Consider the following 10,348-nt stretch of genomic DNA (forward strand, 5'->3'; position numbering starts at 1 on the left):
TCAAAAAATGACTGACTTTTGACTAAAACTTGTGAGAAAACTTGAAACTTGAGCCAATTCAATTACTTTTCCTCATAACATTAAGTTGGTTTAAATTTTAAGATACCCAACCTGAAATTTGACTCATTTGAAGACTGACAATAAAGCACAAGTAGAGTCCGATTAGGTTGAAACTCTTGCTTTACAATACACACACTGCAATCATAATGCTTGCAGACCTTTGTGGGGCACCACCTCTGACCCTAAGCTGCCACAGTAATCATGGAAACTGGATATTTCATTAAACAGCTGGACTACAGGCCCATCTGCAACTTTGCAACAGTCCATATATCTCATGTGTTCATTTCTCACTTCTGCAACGACATTTCTTGATGAACCCTTCACCTGCCTGAAACAAACCAAACCCAACGTTATCCAGATATTGCACACATTTCACAGGATTAATGATCTGGTTGTTCATGTTGCCTGTTAACTGCGCCTCTGCCTTATCTGCAAACTTCTTCTTCACCACTCTTGAGGCTGCCTTCAATTGTTTTAATGGACTTTTTGAGGATGTTGTCACACGCATCAAGCAGTGTGACAGAGTGGCCCGCTGATGTGGCAACCTTTAAAGAAAACGGTTCAAGATCGTTTCAAAGCCATCGCTGCTTGTTATTTTTGGTAGGAGACGTGATCAACATAAATATTAATATAACATTAACCATAAAACTTTGAAGAAAAGTGACCTTGATGATAAGTTCATGGCTCCTTTACATTAAATCTGTCTTAGTTGTTTTTACATAACCTTGCTGACAGATGGCACTGATCAGATATACAAAGATTGCTGTGCATTTTGAGCAAACATAGCATGCAGAGAACTCAACTGAAGCACCGTGTGGAGTGTTTACTTTAGGCAACGCATAAGAACACAAGAGTAAACACTGAAAAATTATGTAGATTAAATTCTGTAGATTGCAGAGGAAGCACTGAAGAGGAAAAAATATCGTCATTTTTCTTAAAAAAGAAAGCAACAGGAACTGCAAAGACATAAGTTGTACACTGCCAGTTCATTCTTGTGTACATATTTACCAGTGTTGCTTACTCGGTAAACAACAATAGAAAGTGCCTACCTGGAAACAAAAAACCCTCGAAGTGAACCATCATCTTGGACGAAGAAATGTGGTCTGAAAAACAAATGCTGATCATGATTGGGGATCAGAGAAACATTTGGTGAAATCAAATAATAAAATAAATCTATAGTACAACTCAAAGCTGTTTAGTGGTGAAAACCTTCACATGTACAACAGGAAGAAAACTCAAGTGACTGGGACTAGCTGTAAGAAAAAAGTTACTACTGAACTGCTGTGTTCAAAGCTTTCTTCTATTCTTAACACCTTTCTCACCAGAGGATGGCTTTGAACTTATCAGTGACTCACGCTCCCAGAATATTTTTTGTTGTAGGAATAGCCTATACAGTACTGTGCAAAAGTCTTGAGCTGTCTTTCAAGCATGTTTTATTAAATTATTCAAAAATAATTTAATAGTTCTTTCACACAAAATGTCACCTCTGTGAATAGTTTATTTTATTCATCCAACTTCCAAAACAAAAGTAGAATTAAAAAGTCAGATGTCTTTCTCTCATCAGTGTGCATGATGTAATTCCTGTGTGCGCAGAGCAAAGTCGCACATTATGAGCATTTATTTCTAATGAGAGTTGGCCGGTGTCATAACAGCAAATGTCTGAAAGCATCTCAGATACCTGTTTCTGTTCCCAAAGTTGCTGTGAAAAAAGTAAATCACACTATAAATGAGAATCCAAGGATCCAAAAGTATGAATTCATATGAATTCTGCATCAGTCAGGGCAGACACAGTCAGACTCTGCTCAAAAGTTGAGTGGCTTTATGTCCGTTACTAAAACAAACCACAAAACCTAAAAAAAGAGAATACATTAAAAGCAGTGTTACTGTAATCATTATAATAATAATCATTCTATAATTTATTTCATTGTTCTGTGCACAAAGCAACCACTTTCTGCAGAAAGAAAAAAACAAAACAAAAGACTTGCCAGGATGCGTTGATGTTTTCAATCTTAAATAATAAGGGATCCTTTTTCAGTTCTCCGGTGAAACCATATTAAATAATTTTTAACTATCAATTATGCCTGCCAGCAAATTTTCTGACACTTCAAGGAACACTACATTACCAAAAGTATTCATTTGCCTGCCTTCACACCCATATGAACTTGAATGACATCACATTTTTAATCTATAGGGATTAAATTTGGTTTTATGATCTCAGCCCAGTCCTTGTAGCTATAATAGATTAATCTCTTCCGGGAATTTTTCCACAAGGTTTGTCTGTCATTTCATTGATGTTGTTCCTAATTGCTTCCACTTTGTTTTAATACCACTTAATAGTTGTCTGTGGAATATTTATTAGCAAAGACATTTCCTGACTGGACTTGTTGCACGAGTACCAACCCACTGCGCTCCTCAGAGCGACTCATTCTTTCACAAATGTTTGTGGAAGCAGTCTGGATGCCAGTGCACGCCTACTGCACACCTGTGGCCATGGATGTGATTGCAACACCTGAATTTAATGATTTAGAAGGGTGAGTGAATATTTTGGGCAATAGTGTCAAAGACCGTGTGAAAACAACACTTTCATGCTATCAAATTTTAAAATGATATTATGAACTTTTTAGCAAACAAAGCTTTATTTTAAACCTTTGTCTTTTGGATACATCATGAAAGTTCTGACGGAAAAACCTGAGTCAGCTGGGATCTGTAACAGCATCACGAACACCACCACGCTGAGCACTGGAGTCCCTCAGGGCTGTGTGCTCAGCCCACTGCTGTTCACTTTGCTGACTTACGACTGTGCAGCAACGCCGATCACAAGACTGTGGTGGGTGTCATCAGCAAGAGCAATGAGTCAGCATACAGAGAGGAGGTGCAACAGCTAACGGACTGGTGTAGAGTCAACAACCTGTCTCTGAACATGGACAAAACAAAAGGGATGACTGTTGACTTCAGGAGAGCACGGAGAGATCACTGTCCACTTAACATCGATGGATCCTCTGTGGAGGTCGTGAAGAGCACCAAATTCCTTGGTGTTCACCTGGAGGAGAACCTCTCCTGGTCCCTCAACACCAGATCCATAATTAAGAAAGTGCAATTTTGTCTACTTTCTGCAGAAGCTGAGAAAATTTCCCAACACCCATTCTCACCACCATCTGCAGAGGGACTATCAAGAGCATCCTGAGCAGCTGCATCACTGTCTGGTATGGTAACTGCACCGTACTGGATTGCAGGACCCTACAGTGGATAGTGAGAACAGCTAAGGAGCTCATTGGAGCCCCTCAACCCTCAATGACAGACACTTATCACACCCGCTGCACCCCTCACACACACTCTCCATCCTGCTGCCTACTGGCAAGAGGTACCAGGGCTTTCAGGCCCTCACTGCCAAACTGCGAAACAGTTTCTTTCCCCAAGCCGTCAGACTCCTGAACACTCAATGACTGAACTGACACACACACACACACACACACACACCCCTTCATACACATCACTACCTCAAGCAATTACCTGCACAATGTCACACACACACCTCCATACATTAAGTTACTTTTTGCACAATCCACTGTCTTGTGTCTGTATTGTTCTGTTCTGTCCGATGTTGCACTGTTTTGTTTTTTTTTGCAGTTTGCAATTTTTGCACACTTGCACTTTATGTTGTCCTGTGTTGATTGTCTGTTATATGTAACATCATGGTCTTGGAGGAAGGCTGTCTTGCTTCACTGTACCACTGCACGTGGCTGAAATGACAATAAAGTCACTTGAGTTGACTTGAAAGTCCAGTATGAAAGAATCCATCATAGCAACTTCACAAGTTTAGTCTGAGTGGCCACTTTCAACTGAAAAGTATGGTAATAAACATTTTAGTCTTCATCTTAACAATATCATCATTCTTCAATTACCATTAAAATGTTTTCCTTTTTGAACTGATGCTCATAAATATGAGACATGCACATCCAATAAGTCATCGATATCTCTCACTCTAAAAATAACAACAGACAGCAAGTTTTTAAAAATCTATTTATTCAGCTTTAAAATTCGCTGGACACTGAAAGGAAACTGACAGGCTGACTTAGAAAACAGTTGCTCTTTAATGCACACGGCAAAGGCACTTATCTATACCAGTGTCTGATCAGTTGTTGAGCCAGGTTCAGTGATGAATGCACACATTCACAGGAGATCACTTGTACTTGTAGAATCCCTCTCCTGTCTTTATGCCAAGTTTGCCCTCTGCAACCAGCTTGTTCAGCAGGTCACTCGAGTCAAAGAGGGGGTTGTTAGGATCCTTTGTCTTGAAGGCTAAAGACATACAGACAGACGGTCCCATCTCATCACAGGTCGTCACATGTTTAATCAAAATCACATAAACAACTACAGTGTCTATGGATTTTTACTCACCTTCAATAACAGCCTTTACTATGTCTAGTCCTACATAATCAGCAAGTTCAAATGGCCCCATGGGATAACCAGCGCCGAGTTTCATACCAATGTCAATGTCTTCTTTGGATGCATCGCCTGAGAGGTTAGAAAAACAGAATGTCAACAAAGTTACAGGAATCAATGAAAAGCTTGAAGGATGTTCATTTGGAGCTGTAGAAACAACAGGCATACACACCTCTCTCATACAACCGGACGGCCTCCATCATGCATGGAACAAGTAGACGGTTTACAATGAATCCAGAGGTATCCTGAATAAAGACAGGTTCAACATGATTAAAGTTTTAGTTCCACACTAAAGACAGGAAGCAGAGTTGTTCACACGTGTACTCTGTTAAATCACTAATGTGTGCAGAAAAAGGAAGACTAAAAGTCTCCATTAAGACTTTTGTGACCTGCGGCTCAGGGAGTAGAGGAGGTCATCTACAATCGGTGGATCAATTCCTGGCTCGATGTATCCTTTTATTTATGCCCCAAGTGTGAGTGTGTGTGTGAATGTTAGACAAAGCACTTAGGTATAGCTAAACCTATGAATGAACATGCTTGGTGATGGTGAATAAGACTTGTAGTAACAAAAAGAAAAAGAAAAAAAAGACTTTTTGAGTTTTCTTGAGTAGACAAGCCCTACAAAAGTCCACGAAATAAGTGTGCATGTTAAATTCAGCCTTGGATTCATGAAACATGCACATTACTACAGTGTGCATGTCAACAAATGGCTTGACATGATTTAATCCCTTATTGTTATTTACTGAATTTTAACCACATTTTGTTTTACAGTATTTTGGGAAACTATAAATTCTGCACCACTTCCAGCTGCTGCTGTCGGCACTTGTGTGTCTGCTATGCATGCTGGATTTGGTTCAACTTGAATTTCACCGTGGCGATGAGGCTGAAGTAACAGGAAGCCAAAGCTGTGCGAGCAGGGAGGGTGGTGAGTGAAGCTTTGCTTCTGGAGAGGCGAAAACACAGTGGCACACACCACAGCTCAGGTTGTGTGGGCCAAATGTTCTCTGTCAGGAGCTGCATGAAGTTACAGTAGTGCTGACAGTCTGAATATTTTCATTTTTTTTTAATGGGTGGAGTCGAAGAATGTTATGATCAAACCTCATAGCTCTGTGGGTAATATTGGGCAAGGTTTAGTGCAGTGTAGTGAAAACAGGTTATGTTTCTTGTGTCAACACAGCAGCTCAGAACCAACCTCCGAAGCAGACATGCAGTATCTGGTACCAAGACTTTAAGATTTAACACAGACGGCCCCAGCAATCCAATACATTGAGCATGTGCAAGCCGTTTGGTTACCATCTAATACAGCACATCCCAGACCTTAACATGAGCCACTGATACAAAATGATGAACTTTATTGCGTCAGCTATATGTGCGTCAGTCAAAAACTCCTCACCTTGCAGGACACTGGTGTTTTTCCAAGCACTTTGCTGAAGTCCAGGAGGGAATCCAAAGTGTCTTGGCTTGTTGCTGGAGTTCCAATCACCTGTGGAAGATGGAGACTTTAGCAGCTTTTGCTTTAATAATGCAATTCTAATTCTAATTTCCCCAAGTTATAGTGATCCTATAACTATGGTAAAGTTAAAGGATCACTACTAGATCAAACACTCCTGTTATTGGCTGTTTTAGTGTTCTTGCAAACAAGTTTCAGCTATATGATCCAATTATACATTATATAAATGTATAAGAGTGTTACAGTGTTCCTGGTATTTGAAGATGTTTATTTGTGTTGTATCTTGGTAAATAAAGAAAATGAGCATGCTAATTATTATTCTTTTTTTAAGACCCTACCTCTACCAGCTTCATCATAGCAACTGGGTTGAAGAAGTGAAGGCCACCGAATCTGTCTTGCCTGTTGGTGGAGCTGGCGATGTCACAGATAGACAGCGAGGACGTGTTACTGGCAAAGATGGTGTGCCTAAAGAAAGAAATCAACACATATCACAGACATCAGTTAATAAAGCAGAAATGTGCCCTTTTATTGCCATCATCAATTTCCCCTTCAGAGTGGTGCTTAACTTACTTTATCTGAAACATGGTCACTACAAGGAAGGCATGCAGTGTCTGGGCGTGATGCCTGTTGGTGTCCATTATGCACATTACTGCCATCTTGTGGCTACAGCTGGGTACTGTCTCTGGACAATGGCTTCACTACAAGCCATTGGAGTCTAAAGTTTGTCATTTTTTGAGCATTTTCAAGTCTTCTTAACAAAAGTAGACCCTTGCAAGCTGGGAGACAAGCATTTATTGACTGATTACACAGTATGGATAAACAAACAGCTGTCTGTGAAGTTACTCCTGCTTCTTACACTAATGGAGAATATTTTTCTCTTTTAATTTTTATACTTTATTTAAAATCTGCTTATAATATTTACAACATTTTATTTACAGTGGGGTGTCTCTTTATAAGGTGGTACTGCTGCTTTTCCTAAAGCATACATCTGAATAATTCCTCCTTCACTGGCCGTTGTGATGGTTAATGGTAAACACTTTAATGATCACTATCCTACAACTCTTTCTGACTGTGCTGAAAGGTGTTCACATTCAGGCAGAGTGTGCAAGCTGATGCTGCACTCTGAGAGATAAGTCAGCATAGAAAAGACAGGCAGCACACAACCATGAAAAAGTCTGGTCACACAATCTTAAATCAGTCTGGTCCAATTTGTTTTGCTGGATTTGGGTGTGAAGTGTCATCAGGTTTGCTTGCGTAATTGCCTTTGGGACTTGAAAATAGATCCAAACTTGCTATATATTTAATAAAAAAAAAAAAAACTGCCATGAAAGTACATTTGTGCCACCAAAAGTCTTCATACGTGCATACACTACTTGTCATTTCTTTAAGTATTCTTCAGGAACAGCTCTTCAGGCTTCTTGAAGGAAACTCAAAACTCATCTTTGGAGGTTTGCTGCCTTTTGTTCTGTACCCTCCTGAGATGATCCCACACTGCTACAGTAATATGTGGCTGGTCGATGACAGTGTTTCACTGTGCATTTTTCTATCCAGGTATGCTTTTACTGCACGGCAGTGTATTTGGGATCATTGCCATGCAGAAAAATGAAGTTGGTGCCAGTCAGGTACTTTTCTGCATTCATAATTCCATCATTTTGACAAGATCTCCAACACCACTAGCTGAAATGCAAATCATGACCTCTCCGACCTTGAGGTCAAAGGCACTTATAGTATGAATCTGAAAACCCTACGTCTCCTTGTTCTTGGGTTCGCAGTAGGGCTGCCACAAACGATTATTTTGATAGTCGACTAGTCACCGATTATTTTTGCGATTAGTCGACTAATCAGATCATGCATCCATTGGACGTAAAATGTACACCTGAAAATATGTTAAACGTTTATTTTGTGACCCAGAAAGAATAATAATTGTAATATTAAAACTAACTAGCTGCCGCCATTGTTGACAACTGCGCTGGGCCGCGCTATGAATTCTGGAACACAGTTTCTTCTTCTTCGGGGTTTAACGGCAGCTGGCATCCTTGTACATGCAGTGCTGCCATCTTCTGTTTCAGTCCGTTATTACACTCTTAAATACTACTACTTATTCCTGCGTCTTTTGGGATCTTACAAAGCTTCAAACGACGCGTCGACTATTAAATCAGTCGTCGACGATTTTAATAGTCGACGTAATCGTGACTAGTCGACTAATCGTGGCAGCCCTAGTTCGCAGGGTTAGTTGAACACCAGACTGAGAGTTTAATAAATGACAGGAAAGTCTGGCTCCTTAGAAGCAACATATAAAGAAATGAGGGGTGGCTCAAGACTTTTGCAGATCATTGTATGTTAGGTGATCTAAGCCAAGAGCTAAAAGCTTTACACTTTACACAAATAAACAGAACTGAAGTAGAGCTTACGGTGGTGCCAACTTGTCGAGCCTACTGAAAAGATCCTGCTTGATCTTTAGATTTTCAACAATGGCCTCCACCACAAGATCCGAGCCCTGAACGGCAGACTCGGCGTCTGTCGAGGTCGACACCTTCTGCACAACTTTCTTGATGAACTCTTCACCTGCCTGAAACAAACCAAACAACATTCTTTAGAAACTGCTCACATTTCATGGCGTGGCTGATTTGGCTGCTCATTTTGTCAGTAAATCTAAAGCCTCTCACTTCCGGCTTATCGGAAAACTTCTTCTTCGTCACTCGTTTAAGGCTCCCTTCAATCATTTTAATGGACTTTTTGAGGATGTCGCCAGATGTGTCCACCAGTGTCACAGAGTGGCCCGTTGATGCGGCAACCTTAAAGAAAGAAAACATTTCAAGATTGTTCCAAACGCTGCCACTAACGTGGGATCATTTTTGGTTGAATCTAACACATTCAAACTCTTTGTGTGTTAGTTTGACTAGGCTAGGCAGACATACTTGAACACCTGTCAACTAGACCCAAATATAAAGTTTACTTAATGGCCACCAGGATCCTTTATATGGTAACTTTACTGACCTTGATGTGTAATTTAAAAATGAAAAATCGTCAAAAACCATCACCAAAGTACACATACAGAGTCTAAAAGGAAAGTGATCAAACAAAAACGTAATAGGGTCTTTGCATGCTCTCCACCAAGTTGTATTTAATCTGTCTAAACAGTTTATGAACAATCTTGCTAACAGGGGGCACTGAGCCCAATACCTTATTTTAAGATATATAACTACAGCGCAGCTAAGAGTAAACATGAGAGAATGCAAAAACACTCTAATGCACAGAGTCAAAGTCCACTTTGATTTTTATATTTTCAACCAGCTTAAATTCAAAGCGGTGTGTTTACTCTGCATGCACTAGTGTCCTGTAAGCGTAAGTGGCGATAAAAGAGCACGATAAAAAGTTCTGAATAACTAGTGCTAGACAACCTGCACAGTGCCACTATACGATTAAGACGTAAGTATAACGCAGACAGCCAAATTGGCCTTGACCCATTGAACTTAACTAGCAGCTTAGCTAAACACTGGCCAGACTGCTCCTTTTTCGCTTACTCACTTGTGCAATCCCCGCACCCATCTGTCCACCACCGATGATCGTTACATTTTTAATAACAACATTTCGGACAGCTGAAGACGAGAAGCCTCTGACGATCTGAGGAGCTGCGAAAGCCATGTTGACCGGTGTCAGCTCGGGTCCAAAGTGAAGGACACACTAATATCAGCGCACAGGAGCCCCCTAGCTGGACTAGTGAGATCCGTCTGCACCGCCGCCATCTTGCTCCGGGGTCAGACTGTGGATTTCAGAAGTTTGATGTCAAATTTTTGTGCGTTTGCTGGTTGTTTTTTTAAATAAAAAAATGCGAAACCTAAGCAACAGTTAATACATTTCACAAGTCTATTGAGTATATTAGCACATTTTAGTCTTCAATTAGATTTATTAGGGTAAGTAACCCATTACAGTAAGTAAAGATCATTTCTGTTAAGGGACACACACACACGCACACAAAACTGCCAGGACGCTATTCATTTTTATTTATTTTTTCTATTTGTTATTTTTTTTGTTAATTATTTGCCAACTTAATTCGGAAATTGCGAGTTAATGACTCAAAATTTCGAGTTAGGTATCCTATTCAACTAGTTAGAGACACTGTAATTTCAATGAACTTGGTAACTCGAAATTTTGACCTAAAATTTTAAACTTTTGATTTAACTTAAATTTCAACTATATTAATTCAAGATTTAAAAAACTAGGTAATAACAACAAATAGTTTTGGGGGTTTTCTTGGTGGAAACGGGCCTCCGTATAAAGTTGCGTTATGCCATAAAAAATAAATTGTGCATTTTAATTAAAGTTATCTGTCAGAAAAAAAAATACTGAAAATTATATTGTGTTAATCAGTAATAGTCCCTGCCCTAATATGGC

The 10,348-nt window shown here is 39.8% G+C and overlaps 1 protein-coding gene across 1 annotated transcript; it reads right to left on the reverse strand.

Moving 5' to 3' along the window:
• Window positions 1–4,063: 4,063 nt before the first annotated feature.
• On the reverse strand, window positions 4,064–9,685 carry hadh (hydroxyacyl-CoA dehydrogenase). The gene is made up of 8 exons (XM_003452225.5): window positions 9,482–9,685; window positions 8,620–8,748; window positions 8,365–8,522; window positions 6,292–6,418; window positions 5,897–5,986; window positions 4,676–4,748; window positions 4,459–4,575; window positions 4,064–4,359 (listed from the first exon to the last, which is right to left on the reverse strand). The coding sequence occupies exons 1-8, from the start codon at window positions 9,596–9,598 to the stop codon at window positions 4,241–4,243; spliced, it is 930 nt and encodes a 309-aa protein (XP_003452273.1). The 5' UTR covers window positions 9,599–9,685; the 3' UTR covers window positions 4,064–4,240.
• Window positions 9,686–10,348: the final 663 nt, after the last annotated feature.

Source organism: Oreochromis niloticus, linkage group LG6, assembly GCF_001858045.2.
Source record: "Oreochromis niloticus isolate F11D_XX linkage group LG6, O_niloticus_UMD_NMBU, whole genome shotgun sequence".
In the NCBI taxonomy this organism is placed as follows: domain Eukaryota; kingdom Metazoa; phylum Chordata; class Actinopteri; order Cichliformes; family Cichlidae; genus Oreochromis; species Oreochromis niloticus.

What these genes read in the sequence shown, in the direction of transcription:
- hadh (XM_003452225.5), bottom strand. Translation starts at nt 9,598, where the DNA reads ATGGCTTTCGCAGCTCCTCAGATCGTCAGAGGCTTCTCGTCTTCAGCT. An exon ending in CTATGATGAAGCTGGTAGAG is followed by an intron (nt 5,987 to 6,291) that starts GTAGGGTCTTAA and finishes CATCTTCCACAG; the next exon opens with GTGATTGGAACTCCAGCAAC. An exon ending in AGTAAAGGCTGTTATTGAAG is followed by an intron (nt 4,360 to 4,458) that starts GTGAGTAAAAAT and finishes GTATGTCTTTAG; the next exon opens with CCTTCAAGACAAAGGATCCT.